This window comes from Podarcis bocagei (genome assembly GCF_964188305.1).
Source record: "Podarcis bocagei genome assembly, chromosome: 10".
Classification (NCBI taxonomy): domain Eukaryota; kingdom Metazoa; phylum Chordata; class Lepidosauria; order Squamata; family Lacertidae; genus Podarcis; species Podarcis bocagei.
Genome location: NC_138135.1, coordinates 44,180,386 through 44,203,525, shown reverse-complemented (window position 1 = coordinate 44,203,525; position 23,140 = coordinate 44,180,386). Strand labels below are relative to the sequence as shown.

The following is a 23,140-nucleotide window of genomic DNA, read 5'->3' as shown; positions in this document are numbered from 1 at the left end:
TATATGTGAAAGCAAAAACGCATGAAACGAAGCAAGTTTTATAGCCCTGAGCCTGATCTTGTTACAGTTAATTGATATATTATGCTTTCGGCCTTGAATGATTAGCATACATATTTCACTCATCATGTGAACCGTATTAGGTAGTTGGCCCACATCCCTCAGGTTCTGTATGTGAAACAGAATACATACGAAACGAAGCACGTTTTATAGGCTTCTCTTGTCACGGTTAATTGATATCTCATGCTTTGGGCACCTTGTCAGGAGGCTCCTCTCTGGAAGTATTTTAAACTTCTTTCACTCTTGTATATGGTATATACAAAATAGCTGCAAGGGACTATTCTATCTGAAGTGTCTGCCACTTGAGGCTGAATAAACCACAAAGCCCTCCTGGATAACTTGTCACCCAATCCCTCTCAATTTCCCACCTTGAGAAGGCTCCAAAGGGGTTTGGAGAAGGTCGTCATCAGTTCTTTTTGTTTGCTTGTTTGCTTTTAGTTAAACGGAATAATAGTGGCAGAGTTCTCTATATTAAAAAATGCTCTTTTTTAAAAAAAAATCATTTTTTAAAGAGTTGACATTATGAAGATGGAATTACAGTTTCTTCCATATAGGTTAAAAATAACATCTCTCTGTTTTGATACTATGTTAGCTTGTGTTAACAAAAGAATGCAGTCTCGTACCTCTGGACAATTATTTAACGTTGTTTGGGGAATTACCCCACCTTCTGTTACGTGTAGGGTATGCTGAAGTACGGAATCTGTCTTCATTGTTTGTGCAGCTGAAAACTAAATTTGGTTTAAGAATTCAGTTTGCTAAAGATGGCGAGAGAGTGTATATTCAACTCAGTGCTGCTTGGAAAAGGAGAACTTTGGGTCTATGTGGAACATATAATGGAAACTTGAGAGATGATTTTCTGTAAGTTTGATTTCTACTGTTACTTCATTATTCATTTAGTTAGCTCATAAGCAAAACTCAACCCATATGTAAAACCTGAGTAATGATGTGTATTAAATCCAGATATACAAAATATTAACCAACATATAGAATATGTAGCACTACACTTTATTAGATAAAGCTTAGTTACTCAGTCAAGCCAAATGATCAGTTACTAGAGCTTTTCTGGATATTGTTTATGCTTGGCTAATCTACTGAATTATGTAACTGTATAAAAGCAACCCAACATGATTCTGTATACCCTTGTTGTAAGTTCTTGCCACGTGGTGACCAGCAAGCATCAAGGAAATGCTCTCAGGTGATCCTGAAAGTACAGCAGAGCAAAAGGCAAGATGTATAAGCCTATTTAAGTAGCTCTCAAATACAGTGGTACCTTGGGTTACATACACTTCAGGTTACATACGCTTCAGGTTACAGATTCCGCTAACCCAGAAATAGTACCTCGGGTTAAGAACTTTGCTCCAGGATGAGAACAGAAATCACGCGGCGGTGGCGCAGCGGCAGCGGGAGGCCCCATTAGCTAAAGTGGTGCTTCAGGTTAAGAACAGTTTCAGGTTAAGAACGGACCCCCGGAACGAATTAAGTACGTAACCAGAGGAACCACTGTAGTTTAAAAGGCAAACCTAGCAGCTTGAACTGTTCTCAGAAGACTACAGGTAGCCAATGGTCAAATGTTACTTTAGTGAGGAAAAAAGAGCCCCAAATTAAGTTTTCAGACATGTGAGCATCTTCTATGCTCACAGTCTTCCACTTGTGCATGCCTCCCATCATTCCTGCCCTGCAGACATGCTGGCTAGAGCTGATGGGAATTGGAGTTCCACATCTGGAGGGAGTCCATTTGCCTACCCTAGGTGATGTCAGGGCAAATAGTTTATTTCCAGTGACAGGCATTTTCTCTTGTCCTGTCTGGTTCTTCTGTCTAATCACTCTCATTTTCCTCCTCAGATCTCCAGCAGGAATGATTGAAGGCACCCCGCAGCTCCATGCCAACGCATGGAAGGTTTCATCAGCGTGCCATGTGCCCGTCAACATCCCCGTGGTTGATCCTTGTAACATTAACCAACAAAATGGTGCACTTTTACTTGGGGGTTTTGATGTAGATTTATCATAATAGCGTTCTTAGATCCCAGTTCTTTTCCTGTGTCTGAACTTTATTGTCTCCTACAGATGATTTTGGGCTGTTTCTTTAATCTGCCATTTAGATTCAGAGCAATCTTTCTGGTAAAGGCAAATCTCTCTCCTGTTTGTTTAAACCCCATTGATTTCAATGGCTAGCATATACACCTAGCTTCCTGGGATGGTGCTCATTAAGGTCAGTAGGATGAGGACTGTGTATGTATATTTGCATGCATTATGTTTTGGCTAGCCTGTAGTTTTGGTGTAGTGTTATCAGTCTTGGCTACTTACTTTTCACCAAGTGCTTTAAATAGTATGAGTACTGCTATAAGCCAAATGTTGCTTTCCCTTAGTTGGGTATGCATCCCAGTGTGATCTCCTCAATCAAGAACTCTTTGCTCCATGTCATGTCTACATCAGCCCAGGATTATACTACCAGCGGTGCCGCTTTGATGCTTGCAAATGTGGGAGCAGCTGTTTGTGCAGTGCTCTTGCACACTATACTTACCTATGCAGCAAGCATGGAGTTACTGTTGACTTCAGATCTCATGTCTCATATTGTGGTGAGTCACTGAACTGTGAATTATTATTATTTTTAAAATTGAAGCATTACTAGGATACTTACAGACTTCAAAAAAAACAAAAACAAAAAAACAGCAACCCCAAACCCTCAGACTGCTTGTTTCCAAATCTACCTGGATTAGTAACCCCATACTGAACATTAAGCAGATCTGGCCTGTTCTTTAATGTCTGAATTCCTCTGCTCCTTGATTAAGCTGGTAAGATGGAACAGGTACTAGCCTGGTCCGGGGGGGGGGGGTGTCATTGAGAATTTACCAGCCTTTCTCGGTTTGCTAAGAAGCAAGTGATTTAACGCATCACAAAACTAGCCAGATGCATCTATATGCTTAGAAGGTTGGGGGGGGGGGAACTACATGCAAGTTTGAAATGCTCTTCTATAATCTTCACCTGAAATTTAGACTCTTACTATTGGGCAATTAACCCTGACCATAATATATAGCTGGAAATAAATATACAGCATTGGCAACAGATGACAACTGCAGTGTTTGGGCCAGTTAAGGTAGGGGGAGGTAGTCACTGATGTATTAGGGTCCTGAGCCACATAAGTCTTTATATGTCAAACCCAGCATTTTGACATATTGAGGCCAGAAACTAATTGGTAGGCAGGGCTGTCAGGCAAGGATTGGTGTTGTGTGCTCAGACCATCTTGTCCTGGTGAGCAACCTGGTTGCTAAATTCTGCACTAAAATTGTTTGTCGCTCTGAGCCCGGCTTCAGCTGGGGAAGGTGGGATATATTATTATTATTATTATTATTATTATTATTATTATTATTATTATTATTATTATTGCATAGACAATAGATGTAAGGCTACTCTGGTGTAGCCACCAGATGAAGGCAGTCTACACCACTGAGGCCTCCTGAGACTCAAATGACAGTGATGGCCCCGGAAGTACTCCAAACTATGTACCTGCTCCTTCAGAGGGAATGTGACCTCATCCAGAACAGGCCACATCCCATCCATCCAGTCTAGAGAACAACCCACTAATTGCACCGCTTGTCTGAATTAAGCTTCAGGTTATTGGCTCTCATCCAGTGCAGTACTAAGACAATACATCAATCTAGCATCAGTCCACTGCCACACCTGCAGGTTTTAAAGGAGTATCGGAGCAGTATGTCATCAGCACATTGCTGACAAACATACTCCAAAATTCTGGATAAGCACATTCAGTGGTTTCATGTAGATCAGGCATAGGCAAACTTGGCCCTCCAGATGTTTTGGGACCACAACTCCCATAATCTCTAGCTAACAGGACCAGTGGTCAGGGATGGTGGGAGTTGTAGTTCCAAAACATCTGGAGGGCTGAGTTTGCCTATGCCTTGTGTAGATGTTAAACAATATGAGGAATAAAATCAAACCTTGCAGAACCCCCAACTGAAGGTTCCACTCGCCAGGCACCACCTTCTGAATACAAGCATCCAAGTAGGACTGGAACCACCACAGAGCAGTGCCAACTGAGACAGCCACTCCATATTAATGTTTAGAGGAATTAAAAAACAGTCCTGTTCACCTAGGCATTTGAGAACAGAAATACAGTACATTATCAGCAGCTTTGACATTATTAGTTTTGTGGATATTCATTTGGTGTTTGTGTGTTTAAGGTTTAAATTGTATTGCTTTTATTGTTTCGTTTCTGTTTTTTGGAAGGAAAGGTCAGATAAAAATCTAATAAATAATGCTAAGGAGAAAGTGGGTTTTGTTAAAGTGTAGCAGTGCATCTTGATGTCTGGGCCTGACATTCTGACATTTGAACAATACATTGTTTATCTGCAGCATTAATGTGCAGAAGTGGTATGCTGTACCACCAGTGCTCCTCCTTCTGTGAGCATTCCTGTTCCTCCCTCTCATTTTTGGATGCCTGCAATCATGATTGTGCTGAAGGATGTAATTGCCCTGATGGAAAATACTTTGAAGAATCTATCAACTTTTGTGTGCCAATGTAAGCCATTTAAAATTTATTTAATTGTATTGTTTAAAAAAGCAAACACATCCTAGTTCTAGCTTTCAGAATATTTTCCCTCATTATTGTGCAAATTGTAGACTTGAAATGGACGGACCTCCTCATCTTCTTATTGTAACAATTAGGATATGATGTATGAATTATATATCACCTTTTGTTCTGTAATACTATATTATAACTGAATTCATAAGCTTTCTTTTATTAGGGTTAGTTGCCGATGCCACTATAAAGGCAGAAATTTTCAGCCTGGGGAAATTCTACCCACACCATCAGGTTCATGGTAAGAACCAACTCTAAGAGGTTTTTATTTTTTATTAAAAAATATCATTCAAATTTACAGAGGGGCTAGATTTGCAAGCTGACACTTGTACATATTGTTTTGGATGTGCAGTTCTCAGTGCATGACCAGTTGTTTCTGGAGCTGCTTTACTTATATTTAAATTTTAATAGCCTTTTCCCAAATTAGTCTTGCATGCTCCTTGCCGAGTTTTCAAAACTTTCTGTGTAGTAAACCTGTGATATATTAAGGAACAATACATACTATTCTATAAACTCTGAACTGCTTTATTTGTTTGATGCATTGAGGACCAATTCACATTACCTCTTTTATGTATGATGGCTGTCACTATATGGAGGTGATTGTATGAAGTGCAGAAGTAGGAATTTAGCTTACGTTTCTTGTGGAAGTGTAGACTTCACGCTCTACCCAGTTTGCGTACATGCCAATTTGGCCTTGTGAGACTGCAGTGTGAACACAATTAATAGTGGGGTTTTGGAGAAATTCTCCCAGATCTTGGAGATCATTGTCTTAAGGGAGAGGATAGGCTGATCAGACTTAGGCTGCATTCACATTGAAGTTTATTCCATTTTTCAACTATAATGGAATACAGTGCAGGTTTAGCACTCATTTTTTAATACTTTGCAAATGGATTTTTCTGGATGCAAAAAGCATGGAAAAGAGCACTCAGCTTGCAGTATTGTTGTTGTTGCTATTGCTGTTGTAACAAAATAAAAAAAAATCCTTCCAGTAGCACCTTAGATACCAACTAAGTTTGTTTTTGGAATGAGCTTTTGTGTGCATGCGCACTTCTTCAGACTCTTCGTGACCCCATGGACCAGAGCACGCCAGGCACTCCTGTCTTCCACTGCCTTCCACAGTTTGGTCAAACTCATGTTAGTAGCTTCAAGAACACAGTCCAACCATCTCGTCCTCTGTCGCCCCCTTCTCCTTGTGCCCTCCATCTTTCCCAACATCAGGGTATTTTCCAGGGAGTCTTCTCTTCTCATGAGGTGGCCAAAGTATTAGAGCCTCAGCTTCAGGATCTGTCCTTCCAGTGAGCACTCAGGGCTGATTTCCTTAAGAATGGATAGGTCTGATCTTCTTGCAGTCCATGGGACTCTCAAGAGTCTCCTCCAGCACCATAATTCAAAAGCATCAATTCTTCGGCAATCAGCCTTCTTTATGGTCCAGCTCTTATTCCACTATAATTCCAGAAGCAGCTTTTATGTCATGTGAAAGCTCAACTATAATGCAGAACTTAACAGTTAGGGGGGAAAGTCATGAAAATGATATAAACTGCTGTGTGAATGCAGCCTTGCATAAGCATAAGAAGCAATAAGTACAAGTTGATCGTCCATCTAACCCATCTATCTTATCCTCAGCTGTCAGACATTTTTGATGTTTAGAATGTCATGCTTATTGCATCTGTAAGTTATACTGCATTTAGTTGCATTATATGACTAACAATGTTATTCTGCTATATAAAACTGTATTTTTGTATTAAATTATTATGATGTGTTTTTTATGTGCACTGACTAGCCAGTGTCTAAATGGAACAATGAGATGCACAGAAGCTGCTGAAGTTCCTGCAGGTAATTCCCTTAGTTTCTTGAGCAGAAGAGTTCTCAAATGCTTTTTGGTCACTTTTCCCACTGTAGATGCATGGACTGCATGTTCTAAGGAAGGGAGTTTAATATGAGTCTGGTTTGAATCCCTGCTCACCTGAAAGTGTTCTGCATAGCCATTCTTTTTCATCCCCATTTTGTCCTAGATTAGGCTTCCTCAACCTCGGCCCTCCAGATGTTTTGAGACTACAATTCCCAGCATCCCTGACCACTGGTTCTGCTAGCTAGGGATCATGGGAGTTGTAGGCCAAAAACATCTGGAGGGCTGAGGTTGAGGAAGCCTGTCCTATATCAAAGAATATCAATAAAATTCAGAGTTTTGGACCAGAAAAAAGGGGGCCGGAATCAACTAACCTGGTGTGCTAGAGGAAGCCAACACAAAGACTTGCTTCCCCCATTTTCTCCCCACTTGCATTCCCTGAAGCTCCCCCAAATCTACTCTGGAGGGTTGGGGGAACCCCCAGCACAGGGTGTGGAGGAGAAGAGGGAAGATTGTTCCATCTGGCAAGAGGAAATGCTTGCACTGGCAGAACAATCACATTAACATGTTGTTGAATTCTACCCTGTGTTTTCAAAGGAGCAAGTTGTTGGATATCTGAATAGAATCACTTGAAATATTAGCTTTTGACCAGCACTTTTGAAGTTTTGGCCAGTTGGGTTTTGCTGCAAAGTTAAGCTTAATCCAGTGAGGGTAGATTTGCACAGTTATGTTCAGTGAGAACAAGTACAGCATATGTTAATTACTTTGGTACTCTCTGTATGGATGTAACATTTCTGAAAACTCTTAACACTTGTAAGAATTAATTGCAAGTGGTTGTCAAGGAAATATAAAAAACATTTTACTAACTTCATCAAATAAAAAGCAAAGTATAATTCATATTACTCCAACGTTTAAACCTACTATAACAATATTGTATGGTTTCACATAACCCAACTTGGCTGAGAGAGATCCATCAACAACATGTTTTTAAGAAACTGATACTGCAACATTCACATGAAAAACATAGTTTGACACATAAGAGAGTTTTTGATCAGCACTTGAAATGAGTGCTGCTTTAAAGCTTAAGATATCAAGTGTCTGTATTCATGACTGATTTGCAAAATTCTGGCAATCCCGAATGCTTTCAGATTGTATCCATTCAGAAAATGTGTGCCAAAACGACCAAAGAATTTTAACCACTTGAAGGGTAAAGAAAGTGTTACATTTGTGGTTAGCAGAATATGCTGTTGATGAATTGTGTTGAAAGATTAGGGCACGAACCGGCCAAAATTAACTACTTTAAAGTGTATTTGATTTCAAGGGAGAGTTAAGCATATGCCGATCTCATGTAGTTTGCATTTTCAATTTGAAGCTCCCATGTGCCCTGAAGAAAAGATCTACTATGACTGCCGGTCTCATGTGCCTGGCTTGCCATCTGCTGGAGTAAACTGTGAGCTTTCCTGTGCAAACCTTGCCATGAACTTCACCTGTGCACCATCTCCACCATGTGTGAGTGGTTGCATTTGTCCCCCTGGGTAAGTGCTTCTGAGATCCAGAGTACTGGAGAAGGAAATTGTACCTATGGATTTGATTTTTCCTTCTTTGGCTAATACTGTTGCACGTTTCTTAACTTCTCAAACGGTAAGAAGTTTCAAGGACTAGAGCATATAGGTTTTTGTTTCCTTTAGATCAGAGAGTACTGGAACTTTATTTATTTATTTACACACTACCCAATTAACAATGTCTTCTGGGTAGTTAAAAACCATATAAAAGACAATCAAGGAGTGACAGATCAAAACCAACCATACAGTACAAATCATAGTGCCACTGCCAAAAATGCCCCTTCTCTGCTTAGCAGTCTGCATCTGAGGATCTTTGGGTCCAAGTAGGTAATTGTTGGAGAAGGTCGTAACCTGGCCTGAAGCCACCCAGTGCATTAATGGTTAAAGCAAGCATTTTGTATCGGACCTGGTAAATACTGGTAAAATATTGATCTGATCTGGTCAGAATGAGCAGCCCCATCTTGCTTTAATTTGGAACAGCTGAAGTTTCCAGGCAATTCTCAAAAGCATTCCCACATATAGCACATTACAGTAATCCAAGCAGGTGATAACAAAAGCATGGCTAATGGCAGCAACGCTATCTCTGTCCAGATCAGGGCACAGTTGGTATATCAGCTTACGCTGATAAAAGGCACTCTGCACCATTGAGGCCGCTTGTGCCTCCAGCGACAATGACGAATCTAGGGCATCCCAAACTGAAAGACTGCTCCGTTATGGTGAGTGTAAGTAGAAAACCACTCAACTGGGCAGACGAAGCACCTACTAACAGCTCTTCCATCTATCTGGATTGCATTTCAGTGTATTGGCCCTCATCCAGTTCATTACTGCACTTAGGCACTGATTCAGAACATCTGCTGCCTTCCCAGGAGCAGGTGAAAAGGAGACACACATCTGGGCATTTGCATAACGTTGACACCTCGGGCTCATTTAATTTTCCAGTGCTGTTGTGCTCCTGTTTGAGAGAGAGCGCTTTGCCACTGGGAAACATTTTTTTCCTCTTTAGCTGCAGAAAGAATTCACTCCCATCAGTATTTTGAAATACAGTGGTACCTCGGTTTACATACGCTTCAGGTTACAGACTCTGCTAACCCAGAAATAGTACCTCAGGTTAAGAACTTTGCTTCAGGATGAGAACAGAAATCGTGCTCCGGTGGTGCGATGGCAGCGGAAGGCCCCATTAGCTAAAGTGGTGCTTCAGGTTAAGAACAGTTTCAGGTTAAGAACAGACCTCCAGAATGAATTAAGTACTTAACCTGAGGTACCACTGTACAGCTTTCATTCCAACTTCCAAGCCTTTAGTGACAGAATTAAATGCTGTGTGGTATGTGATTGTGCAAGGATAAAGGGTGCTTATTGGGTAATGATAATAATAATCAGCGGTGATGATTGATACAAATGAATTATTTCTTGATTGATTAAATTTATATAACACCCTTTACCTGAAGATCACAGGTTGATTTACAGCATAAAAAGGAATTTAAAAAGATGAGAGACCCAGTTACATTTTTTCTGGTGTCTCATTTAGTTTGACCCTCATCTGTATCTATGGCAATAAGGTGGGTGTTGAGCATATACACCCTTAGGAGCATCAGAGAATGCTTCTGTCTTTTGTAATAATGCAGTAGTAGACATAAATTAGATTATTTTGGAAATAGAATGACTCCCATCTCTAACACCAGCACAGCCCTCATACTCCCAGAAAAAGTGGACAGTGAAGAAAACAGCATGCAGGTACAAACTCTCAGCTGCCAGCAGCAGTATGAATCTGTAGTTATTATAATATGTGTGAAAACTGTGATGGAAGTGAGCTGAAATATATATGGCAGCACAATGCCCTGTGCATGTTTGCTGAGAAGGAAGCCCCATTTAAGTAAGTGTGCAAAATTCATGAATGTCCATGTAGTCTTGCTTGGTAAATTGTATAGACCAGTTATTAAATATCACACCTGGTAAATTATTGCAAATGCTGAAATGACTGGCAGACAAAGTTTACCATACTATTGAATGACATGCCATTCAAACAACCACTATCTGGTATGGAACTGACCTCTTCTGACTCATGCGAAAGCATCATTGTGACTGCATATAGGTAGATTTCTCTTTTGAATTCGTGGTTTTGTTTCTTTGAAGGATGGCAGAGCATAAAGGAAAATGCTACGTGCCTGACAGTTGCCCATGTACCTGGAAAGACTGGGAATATTTGTCAGGTGAAGTGATAGCTACCCCTTGTTACAGATGGTAAGCAGTTTTTATTTCACTGCGGTTTTTAATGTTATAATTATTTTTAGTGTTACAGATAAGATTATCTGACCATAGATATGCTCCCTAATTCATGTATGTTTAAAAAGAACTTTTAATTTTTTTAAAAAAGAAATGCAGTTGAAAGATCATATAGTATTTCAATAAATAGATTATTTATTTAATGCCATTTATATACTACCCAACTATAAGTAAATATAAGATATACATTAAAATTGTCAAATGCTTCTAAATTCCTCCATGTGATCATGCTAGAGGAGATGGGGAGTGCTTGTTCTCTTCATACTATAATATAGCAAACACAGCAACTGCATATTCTACAGTGCCATTAAGGGCACACATTTCCATTTATGCTCCTGACACAGACTTGTTACTGAGCTATGAAAATGTGCCATGTTTTCATGTGCTGATTTGCAGAAGAAGCCTGCAGAACAAATTTCATTTTCTTTGGAGCAGAGACTTGTCCTTTTGTGGCCCCATGTAAATGATACAAGAAGCTATACATTCTCTGCTATAAATTCTCTCTAATGTTTTTTGTTTCATGACAAGAGTGCCACACTTTCATCTTCCACCCGTAAAAGCTCTCCAATCAGAATGTCTTCATTTTTCCTCCTCCACAGTATTTGTCGACGTGGGATATTTAATTGCACATATTATCCTTGTCCTGCTGTTTGCACAGTCTATGGGGACCGGCATTATTACACCTTTGATGGACTAGAGTATGATTATGTCAGTGACTGCCAAGCTTATTTGGTAAAGGTAAGGAGGCATTTGGTAAATGCTGAAGATACACCCCTTTGCCCTGGCTTTTAACATCTGAGATGTACGGTATATTTCGAAGACCCACCTTATTTCTGTGATAGTAAGTTTTTTTAACATTGTGTTTTAATTGTTGTAACCCACCCTGGGACCTTAGGCTGAATGATAAGTAATTAATAATCATAATAGTAGTAATAGAATACAGGGTCTGTTCAATTACAAAAGTTAGAGATATTGTATGTGCAGCAATATATTTATATAGCCTAGAAATATCTTATGCCTTCGGCTAAGCCTATACATCAATTATAAACTAGTTTAGAATTGGTTTGTTAGCACTTCTGGGAATTCCAGCTCCAGATTACTACATTAGAATTCTCCAACAGAGATCCTTAACACCCTCACACACTCATAATTCCTAAAGATCCATGGCTAGATGCCCTAGCAATTTAGCAGACACAGATTTGTAGAGACATGGCCCTTATGTGTGTCTCTTTTTCTGAGATGTCAACATGAATGCTGAGAAAACATTTTTAAAAATGTTTTTCCATCCTTTACTAGGCATATGGGTTCACTGAATTTTGGCAATTCCCTTGTCCTGTGCCACAAGTGTTTCATATTAAGCCACTTATTCTACCTGGGACATTAGGAGTTCTAAAGTTCAGGAGAGAAGTTGGCATTCACAAAAACAAGATTCGTGGCACATTGCCTGCAGCCTTTTCATCCAACAAGCAAGATGACACGGGTGATGAAAACGCTGCCTGTGTAGATTCGTGATATTAGAAGTAGCCTTGTTATTTTTTAGACAGGTGCAATGCTAGCCCTACCTAGACTCCTTTTCAGACTTTGACTTTTTTTTAAAAAAAGGACGATCTGCTGTTTCATAATAGCTAATTTGTTCTTAGGATTTGGACTGCACGAGACTGTTGAAGGATTTCTCTGGCCTTACTGGAAGTTTGCTAACTGTAGTTTAGACTAGGTATTCTCAGACTATGTCGTAAGGGACCTTTCTAGTTGATCTAGGAGTTCCTTGATGATATGGGGAGGCAAATTCTCCGCACAAATGGAGGTGGCAGGACCATGTATCATATACCCATCATATAAGGCCAGAAATTAAGCAAAACCTCTACATAAACTAGTGATTATTCCATTGGCCTACTATATGATTAGTCATGGAGAGCCAGTGTGGAAGACCAGATAGATAGTCAACCTTCAACAAACATGCTCACCACAGTGAGTGTGACACTGCCTTCTGGAGAGCTAGTCTTCCTCCTAACTTTGAATCTGGAAAGTGGGCCCAGTGGTCCTAGCAGTTGCATGATGATCTCAAGCATCTCACCAATTCCATATCTGGGTTTGAGGCTTCAGAGTTGTTTAGCATCTATGTGGCAAGAGCCTCAGCCACACAGGGGCTACCCTACCCACTTGCTGGTCTTCCCTGCTTAGATCAGGAAAGTTAAGTGGAGAAAAGCATTGGATACTGTTACCTGAATGTCCCCCAATAGCACAAACTCCGTCATTCTGTTCTCCTTTGGGAAGCAGTGCCCAGTGGAATATTGGATGCTGCTTAACAAAGGTGTGCCGTTCCTCAGGAAAAGCAGCAGGAACTTGACAGTTTTTTGCATTGCCAATGAGACCTGCCAGAAATTGTAGGCTCCAGTGGATGGTGTCTCGAACCAAGAAGACCTGGACTGAAATCTCTATTGAGCCATGAGACTTTTTGGGTGAACCTGAGGCACTCACTATATCTAAGTGTTCTTCTTCTTTGGCAATCACTCATAGCTGAGTTAAGATTGTCTTCCATAAACACAGTTTTAACAGTGGGTCCATAAGTGACTGTGGAGGCCAGTTCTGGATCCACATGTCCTTCCACAGTGGGGACATAGGTTTCTGGGTGGGAGTTGATCATGGTGAGGGTTTGCCGAGTGTGCCTTCCTCTTAGCACATTTCTCCCTTGTGTTCTGAGTTTGAATGTCTTCAAAGCCCATAACACCTTTGGTAAAGGCTGTTCTCCAATTGGAACACTTGCAGGCCAGTGTTTCCCAGTTGTCGGTGTTTATACTACATTTTAAAATATTTGCCTTGAGAAAGTCTTTAAACACCGTTTGTTGACCACCAGCATTACGCTTTCCATTTTTAAGTTTGGAATAGAGTACAGTGGTACCTCAGGTTACAGATGCTTTAGGTTATGCATTTTCGGGTTGCACACCGCGCCGAACCCGGAAGTACCAGAACTGGTTACTTCCGGGATTTGGCGCTCATGCCTGCGCAGAAGTGCTAAATTGTGTTTTGCGCATGTGAAGAAGCACCAAATCGTGACCCACGTGTTCACAGATGCGGTGCTGTGGGTTGCGGATGTGCCTCCCTCACGGATCACGTTCGCAACACGAGGTTCCATGTAGTTGCTTTGGAAGATGATAATCAGGCATCTACACAACATGACCAGTCCAACAAAGTTGATGTTGAAGAATCGTTGCTTCAACACTGGTGATCTTTGCTTCTTCCAGTACACTGGCATTAGTTCGCCTGTCTTCCCAAGTGATGTGTACAATTTTTCGGAGACAACCTTCTTCAGACTGCAAATATGAAGCAGCATGGCTTCCAAGGAATTGCAGCTTCCACATTTCTACTGCTTAAGGAATACTAAAAATTCCCTAATGAAGGTACTTTGCCCACTGATTCCTAGAGATCCCTGGGTAGATTCCCATCAATTTTACCTGATTATGATTTGTCATGTAGATAAACCTAAGTGAAAGAGTTTCTGGGAGGACAGATTGGGGTTCTGTATGCAAAACTAGGGAAATGGGTAAAATAAAGTGTAACAATTAATCAACAGTAGATGAAAACTATACAGCCTTGTGGGGCACTGATTGCAAGAGAATAAAGATTTACACTTTGGGTGGAAATTGCAAGGGCCTGCTTGTTCTTGAGAATGCAGGCATTGTTTTAGTTGCAGTACTTTCTCCCCTGCCAAACTGTTTCTGCTGTGGGAATAAATAACTTAGGTTTCTGGTATGAACTGGAGAGGGTTTAAGTATCAAAATGCAATATTTGAGACTTTCCACTGAGTATTATTGCTTCACTCATTGCTTAACAGTAGAAGGATGATTTCCTTAATGGCAATTTGGACCTGCATTTCTGTCTTCATTTCTCCGCTTTGTAGCTGGGGCCAGTCCATTTACCTGGCAGTTGTAGCTTGACTTGGCCACGAGCCTTTTGGTATCTGATGCACTTGCTTTAATCTGTTCCCTTTTTATGGACCAGGACATCCAGCTGTACAAAAGAGGCTTTGCATTTGTATTAAAGTTCAATAAGTCCCACCAGTGTGCATTAAGAAGATTGGGAGGTTGACAGCAAAGTGAATGTGTGTTTGCACATTCTGCAAACTGTGAAAACTGTCATGCCCCCTCCAACTTATTCTATCAGTCAGTATCTGGCTCTGGGTCAGGGCTGGGCATGGCAGAAGTTAGGTTTGAGATCTGCAACATAATTTAGCATGCAGGGTTAGATGGTGTCTCTGACAAGCTCTGTATAGTTTCCCGTCGTCAAAGACCTTATGGCTTCAATCATTATTACTTCAGAGTAAAGGTTATTGTGACAAAAGATTCTGAAACACATATTGGTTCCGCCTCTATCTCTCTTTATCCGGCTATTTTAAAATTTTGCCTTTATTAAGTAATCTTTTCAGAGAAGAAAGGCTGTTTTCACAGGATATTCGCTTTTTCAGTACAATTGTCCCTTTGGCAGATCTTCAGATTGATGTGCCTTCATGCCAACCAACTTTTTGTAGCCAAATAAGAGAATTTAAGTTCCTCTCATGCTGTGCATTTCCTTTGCACCAAATGCTCTCTAGGCACAGGAAAAATAGCCCAATAGGTGAACACTACACACACACACATATATATATACATACATACACATATACATACATACATATATATATGTGTGTGTGTGCGTGCTGGTCTCTTATCACACTGTGATGACAGCCTGAGCTGCCAGGAGGGCAAATGAGGCACGTAGACTGAGCTGATACTTGGAAGTTGGCCCTTGCAGATTTCTACCTCAGAGCCTGCATGAGCCTCCTCGAAAAAGAGCACAACAGGAATGTGAGGTGCTGCCACGACCTGCCTGATGGTGGAGGACTCTCCTCCCTTCTCCCTCTCTTTCTCCCTGGGTCCAGAAACATATTGGTAGCTGGTGCAGCTCCTTAAAGGCAGGCGGCCACAGTGTCCTGGATTGCTAGCTCTGTTTCAGTGCTAAGGGCTTACCTCTAATTGGGACATAGATCAATTTCTGGCTAGTTTAGTGTGGTATATAGCAGGAGTGAAGAGAACACTGGAAGCTGGTGACAAAGGAAGACTTACCAGTTGAAGATAGCAAGCACCTGATGATGTGTCCATGAAAGCTAAGGTCATAAGGTCCTTAAAATAGAAAAGACTTTTTTTTGCTGCAACAGACTAACACAGCTATCCTCAAAATATATAAGAACTTGTAACAAGTGCATAATATATTTTGCATGCAGTCCTCCTAAAATGGCCGGGTTGACTTGACGGCCCATTCATTTGGTGATTGCATTTATCGTAGGTGTGCTCTCTTCTTCCCATTGGTCTGCTCTTTCCAGTTTTTCCACTTCTTCAACTTTTCTTCAGTAGGCAGAAGATCCAATTACAATTGGCACTGAATTTACGTTCTTCTGACTGACTGAATCTAGTCCAGATAAGCAATTTCAGCTTCATTTACCTTTTATATACCTGGCTCCTTCAGACCAGTAAATGCTCTCAAGTTTTGTTCTTCAGTGCTTCTTTTAAATTGTGCAGATTAGCAGGAAGAGCTATCCTCAGAAATGGCAGGAGAAGAAGGGAGATCTATGATGATGCAATACAATCATTGTAGCTTCTTTTGAAAGGGGTCCAGTCATTCAGCAGTGACAACAGAGCCTGGAGAAAGAAGCTTGTTTGTAACAGACTCCTTCACTAAGGAGGAGAGCTGAGTAATGTGACCAATTTTCTGGGTGTTTAAAAGTTTCAGCTCTTTCTTTTAACAACACTAGAGAGGTGTTAACTGTTTGTGGTATCGTTTCTTTATTATACAGTAACCAGGTGTTATATTTGTCTGAAGGATGCCCTATGTCCACTTATTCCCCTACAAAGAGGCACTTCTGGAACAAATCCAGACTTTTTTAATTACACTCCTTGAGAGTTTTTAAGCTTTATGATTACTCAGGCAAACACACTTTACAGAGAACCTGAAAACCTTATTCAATACAGTAGTAAAGGTAAAGGGACCCCTGACCATTAGGTCCAGTCGTGACCGACTCTGGGGTTGCGGCACTCATCTCGCTTTATTGGCCGAGGGAGCCGGCGTACAGCTTCTGGGTCATGTGGCTAGCATGACTAAGCCGCTTCTGGCGAACCAGAGCAGCGCACGGAAACGCCATTTATCTTCCCGCTGGAGTGGTACCTATTTATCTACTTGCACTTTGACATGCTTTCGAACTGCTAGGTTGGCAGGAGCAGGGACTGAGCAACGGGAGCTCACCCTGTCGTGGGGATTCAAACCGCCGACCTTCTGATTGGCAAGTCCTAGGCTCTGTGGTTTAACCCACAGCACCACCCACGTCCCTATTCAATACAGTAGTCTTATTTAAACCTAGCCCCAGTATATACTATTTCGCCCTAGAATGTCTTTTAGTAGTACTACAACAGCAACAATCTCCCAGTCCCTTCTCGGATTTTTACTTTCGCCTCAGGAAATCAAATCAGGTTGCTCTGCCTAACTAACCCATAAACTCTTTCAGAGCAGGCCCCTTTCTCACCAGGCCCCGAACTAAGTAAAAGGCAATCCCTCTCCAATGGACCAATTTACCATTTGGATTTTTTTGTTGCATCAGTCACTCTTGTCTCAGGATAGACTATTTCTACCCAGGGATGCTTTGTAGGGACCTGGAAGATGGCTTTCTTGGTGGCTGCTCCCAGACTCTGGAACTCCCTCCCTAGAGAAGCTGGACTGGCTTTTGCCCAAGCTTTTTGACACTTTTATTATGAATAGATATTGAGAAATAATTCCTAATCATCTACTAAATTTCACCAGTTGGTTAGCTGGTCAATAGTGCATGTATAGCCACTCTGTTCCACCCCTTATCATAATCAGTATCCACTCTTCTGATTGTTGCAAAGTTTTGCAGTGGAGCCTAGGAAGCATCTTGCACGGGAACCATGCTACAAGTAACAGTGTTTTGCTGCTGCAACAACCTTAATGTGTAATCATATACAGTCGTACCTTGGAAGCCAAATGCCTTGGCACTTGAACGTTTTGGCTCCTGAATGCCACAAACACAGAAGTGAGTGTTCTGGTTTGAGAACGTTCTTTTGGAACCTGAACATCCGCTGCAGCTTCCATGGCTTCCGATTGGCTGCAGCAGCTTCCTGCAGTCAATCAGAAGCTGCACCTTGGTTTCTGAACATTTTGGAAGTCAAATTGACATCTGAAACGGATTCCGTTTGGCTTCCAAGGTAAAACGGTACATGTTTTGCTTTGCACTACGGGCCATCCAATTGTCCAGTAAATTGCTATATTCTTTTATGGAAGGACGAGAAACATCTGTGCTACTTTACTGCTTGGATGTTTAGCTATGGTTACACTCTGTGCATCTCGCACCCAGTGTATCTCTGTGTTAATGTTCAATGAGTATTTCACTTGGAGCTTCTTGGCATTTTAAGCTTTCGCCACATTTAATTTGGCTTTGGTTTCTCTTCGGCAGCAGCTTAAACCCTGTCCAGTTTATGAAGACTTTGACCTTGCCCTATTCGCAGCACATAGTTATAATTAAAGGAATTCTGTTTTGTCTTCAGCTTGAGAAAAATGTAATACAAGAAAAGCATGTGCTGGTGTTGCCTGTTCTGCTAGTCAGATGCGGAAGAAGAGATATTTTCAGAGCACTAAAAATGAATCCAGAGCATGCAGCCCAAATGGGGATGTATACCTACGTATGGGGCTTTCTTTTGTCATATTCACTGTGGCTTTTAAGTTCCACATTTGAGTCTTGGATTTAATTGTCTGTTAGCTAACTCAGGAATCCGCACGGATTTCAGTGGAACTTTTCCCCAAGCAAATGCATTTAGATTGATAGGCTCTTGTCTGACTTTACGAGAATGGAACTTGTTTGTACAGAGATAAAAAGAAATAGATCTGTACCATCCTAATTAAAAAAAAGTATATAACAGATTTCAGGTCATTTGCAAGTACAGTAATAATTCCTCTTTTCTTTTCCCTGCTCCATTTCTTTTCCTCATTCCATTCTACATGAGACCAAAAGGGGAAAAAAAATCATGAAAACAGAAAAAAGCAACGCTTCATGAATGTGTGTATAGACATGAAACAGAAATAGAGCACAGGGTATGCTTCTTAATGTAAGATGATCTCGTATAGGTGACTTTGCAAAGGCATGAAAAATGCCAAGATCTTCACCTGTTGTGCTACATGGATACCAACAGTAGGACATTGCTAGGGATTATATCACTTGGTAATGGATACTCGAGCCTTCTCAAACCTTAATCTTGGGACTATCATGTTTTTAATTAGGAAAGGATTGCTGCAATGTAACCCAATAAAATGCCAAATCTGATACTCAGTGGCGCAAAACCGAATAAATGACACAAAAGAGAACTGTTCATAGCAGTAGTTGTATTCTTCAAAAACTACATTAATTGACTTTCCACATTACATCATTAGTAAGAGTTTTTATTGAAATCAAAGAGCAGCTTTAGGTCTCTTATTAGTTGCCTCATTCAACACACACATCCTTTTTAAAAACACTTTTATAGGAGTCATTGAATGTCCATTTTATCCTATTTATTGAATGAGAATGCTGCAGAAATCTTTTGTAGAGAAGAAGAAAGACAAAACAGCTTGAATACACTGCTAAGAACTCTGCTCATACCATGGTTGTTTATAAAAAGTCCTCTTTGTATACCATAATTGTTTTAGGAGCTCTTTGCACAGCTTGTCATCTGCAATGGCAAGGAAAATAACTAAATAATTATGGGTTGTTTTTTTACTTGCCTTTCTTTCATTTTGAGGAAAGTGGCCAAATAAACAACCACATAGTCAAAATCTTGTTATTTGCTGTAATCATACCCAGCAGGTGACGAGTAATAAATTGATAAATTGCAGCAGACTTTAAAATAATAATTAAAAGCATCACAATAAAATGTGTGAAATTGCAACAGAAGCATAGTACAACACAGCTATGAGCTGTTTCTCTGGACAGTATCCAGAGATCCTTCTGACTCTCTTCATCAAGGGAACCAATAAGTTTATTATGAAGCAGGTGGCAAAATACCTGAATTTTATCATAGACCTGAAGTAATTTTTGGTGTGCAGCTTGTCATTTTTTTATGCATTGCCTTTTCTCATATTGGTTGGTTAACCAGTAACCTTTGTGGCATGCAATTGTCTCCAGTAAATATCTTTCTGTGAACTATATTTCTGTAAGATGCATGTGTAAGCAGATCTGGTAACTTATTTAATATCTCTTTGCCTTATCTGGCACCACAGTATCTTCCGCTGCCCTAAATTGTATCAGTAGTGGCACCAAAGTGATATTGGCCCAGTACTCTCTTCCCCAACATCCTTCCAGCTCCCAGGTCACATAATTATTTTATATGAAGTACTTCATCCTGCATACCCTCTGCAACTGTCCCAGAAAAACTGAGACATCTCATTTTTTTCTCGTGAGAGGGCAGCGGCCATTTGGGGAGCCATAAACTTGCATGATTTTGCACCACAATTTCCACCCAAAAACATGTTTTGGAGGGGCACAATCTTGTGTGGCGCCCCAAACCACACACCTAGGGGCACTGTGCCCCACAAAAGCACTTTTTCAGGGTGAAATCATGGCATGGAAACACACAAGATCACAGTCCCCAAAATGGCTGTTGTCCTCTTGTGAGAAAAAACAGAAAGATAGCATCCTAGTTTTTGCCTTCAATGTGTTGGAGAGTAGGTGTCTGTTCTGACTCTACTGCCAGACATTCCAAAGGGTTCAGTATGATGAAGGAGATGGGGGTGGATGGAATTTCTTTCTCTCTACGCTCTCTTACATCATTCAAGAGACAAAAGGGGACATAGTGCTTAGTCAGAATTAGTATGCACGAAATGAAAATAATTCATTTTTGGTTGTAAAAGAAATGAGATATTGGATGGATCCCTTTTGTACTATTGTCAGTTTTTTCCTCAGTTTTTTTCAATGGCTGCAATTGCAGGTCTAGCTTACCACTGTTTGTTTCATATTCTAATTCTGAATGTTATAGCCAGCTTGGGTGTTGGGGTGTGTGTGAGATATATATATACATATATATTGAGAGAGAGAGAGAGAGAGAGAGAGAGAGAGATTATGATTAAAATATGACTCATTAGATTGTGAAAGCCCTTGGGTGATTTCCAGCGTTAGTCATATTCAAAGTAGCCCCATTGATTTCAATGGGTCTACTCTGAGCATGCCTTAGCTGGATATCACTCATTATTAAGCTAAGATTTGGGGTATACTTGTAATAGTTTATTGGCTGATGTAACAGAAAACACATTTTAGTTTACCTTCAAATTCAAAATAGTGACACTTAGTTCTTCTGACAGTCTACTTTTTTTCCCATCCGAAGGCTATAAAGTTCACTATTTAGTCAACGTATGATATACTGTTTTCTGCAAATGCAGGCCCTTTGCTGAGTTTTTGGTTGCTTGCCCAGATTTCTGTCCCTGTTTCTCCATTGCTTAGCAACACCCCACTATCCCAAAGAAGTTGATACCAAGTAAGAACAGGCTTCTTTTGGTAATTTAATGGGAAGACAGAAGCAAGGCTTAGGGGGTGGGGGAGCATTTTGTTTTTGTTTTCTATCAGTGTAAGTTGACTTCACATGGCAGACCAATGTACTTCCCGTCTTTGTGTATTACCTTAAAAGGTAAACGTAGCTCTGCTCCTGAAAGTGGTTATGCAAAGATGGGTTTTTAAAATTGAATTTCATTTACTTAAAGCATTTTTACTGTGCTCTTCAGCCAAACACACACACACACACACACACACACACACACACGAGAGAGAGAGAGAGAGAGAGAGAGAGAGAGAGAGAGAGAGGGAGGGAGGCTCTGCCTATTGGCTTTGAGTCTAAAGGATAGGATAGAAAGTAAAAAGGGATGGGGAGGGAGGAGGAACAAAGTAAACTCAGCCACCAGTTCTGAAAATTACACTTCTTATAATAAATAGCCAGGATGGAAATGGGATGATGGAATAACCAATGCTAGATGACAGAAGGAAAAGAGATAAAGGCAGTTCTCTCCAAAGAGCTGATGGAATAGCTCTGATTTCCCTCTTCTGCAGCATGATGGGAATATGATTATTCCTCTCTATGTAGCGGGACGCGGGTGGCGCTGTGGGTTAAACCACAGAGCCTAGGACTTGCCAATGAGAAGGTCGACGGTTCGAATCCCCACGATTGGGTGAGCTTCTGTTGCTCGGTCCCTGCTCCTGCCAACCTAGCAGTTCGAAAGCATGAAGTGCAAGTAGATAAATAGGTACCGCTCCGGCAGGAAGTTAAACGACGTTTTCGTGAGCTGCTCTGGTTCACCAGAAGTGGCTTAGTCATGCTGGCCACATGACCCAGAAGCTGTACGCTGGCTCCCGCGGCCAATAAAGCGAGATGAGCACCGCAGCCCCAGAGTCGGCTACGACTGGACCTAATGGTCAGGGGTCCCTTTACCTTTACCTCTATGTAGCACTGTATGCAGTGAGGCTGGGGCCAGATGTAATTACCCATTATAGTAATGTGCCTTTTCACTCTTTGCCATAGCATCATTGAGCCAGCATACAAAAAGGTGGAGAGGCACATGCTTTGCACACAGAAAGGCCCACCTTCTCTCTCCAACAACTCAAGTGTCTCAAGTAGCAGGGCCAGGAAAGGCTACTGCTTGTGAATTTGGAAAGCTGGTGCCAGCTGGGATAGACAGAAATTAAGCTAGATGGAGCAAATGGCAGCATAAGGCAATCTGTCTACTCATATGATTGACAAGAGTTATATTTTGGTTGATCTGTCATCTCGGCACACATGTTGGGATTAAATACTGACATTCTTATGTAATTGTATTTCCCATTTTCTGTGTTGCAGGTTGCCTAGAGGCTTCAGCATAGGCAACACACACATTTAATTAATTAGTAATAAAATTACTTAATTAAATTAGTAATAAAATTAGTTAATTAGTAATTAAAATTATGTGGTCAGTGTCATCACCCGTGGTCATTCAAGTGTGCCACAGGTAAAAAGTTATGTGTGTGCCACTTCAGACCTGCTGTTTTACACCTCCCCAACTTTCCTTTTTTTTTTACACAACTTAGTTTTACAATTGACTGGTGAAATACTTGACAGTAAGGTCATCTCTCTCCCCTCTCCCTCCTGCCCACAGCCCAGCCTGCTTCTGGGGTACTGTCATATAATGAAATGCAGTACAGTGGCACCTCGGTTTAAGAACAGCCCTGTTTAAGAATTATTTGGTTTACGAACTCCACAAAACTGGAAGTAGTGTACCGGATTGGGAACTTTACCTCAGTCTAAGAACGGAAACTGAACGGTGGAAGGGCACCAGCGCGCGGAGGCCTCATTAGGGCAAGCGCGCATCAGATTAAAAACGGTTTCAGTTTAAGAACGGACTTTTGGAACAGATTAAGTTCATAAACCGAGGTACCACTGTATTTTATAATTGAAGGCCTATTGAAACAAGCTAATTTGAGCTTTTTTCTAGGCTATGCTATTTCAAGTTGCAAGCAGGAATGTGTCAACATTCTGCAACTACAGATTAAGTCATACAATTGCACAAGTGCACTTCTGCTGGTTTTATACATTCAATATTTCTAAGGTAGTTTTGATTTGTAGAAACAAGGGTTTCCCACCTTAGGAAGTGCCTTGGAATGAGTTGTTAACCCTCAGTTTTAAATGGGGATGATGGAGGTTGAGAAGAAGCTATTTGGTTATGATGCTAAAATTGAATAGGTTATACAAGTAAGCTGAAAGGAGGAACCAC

General features: G+C 40.9%; 1 protein-coding gene across 1 annotated transcript in view; it reads left to right on the top strand.

Moving 5' to 3' along the window:
- Positions 1–23,140, top strand: part of OTOGL (otogelin like) — an 80,944-nt gene that overhangs the window by 19,704 nt on the left and 38,100 nt on the right. The window contains exons 17-25 of the mRNA XM_081212206.1: positions 738–915; positions 1,900–2,024; positions 2,424–2,633; positions 4,426–4,591; positions 4,818–4,892; positions 6,432–6,484; positions 7,870–8,032; positions 10,190–10,297; positions 10,939–11,077. Of these exons, the coding sequence (XP_081068332.1) occupies positions 738–915; positions 1,900–2,024; positions 2,424–2,633; positions 4,426–4,591; positions 4,818–4,892; positions 6,432–6,484; positions 7,870–8,032; positions 10,190–10,297; positions 10,939–11,077 (1,217 nt within the window). The remainder of the gene's footprint in view (positions 1–737; positions 916–1,899; positions 2,025–2,423; positions 2,634–4,425; positions 4,592–4,817; positions 4,893–6,431; positions 6,485–7,869; positions 8,033–10,189; positions 10,298–10,938; positions 11,078–23,140) is intronic.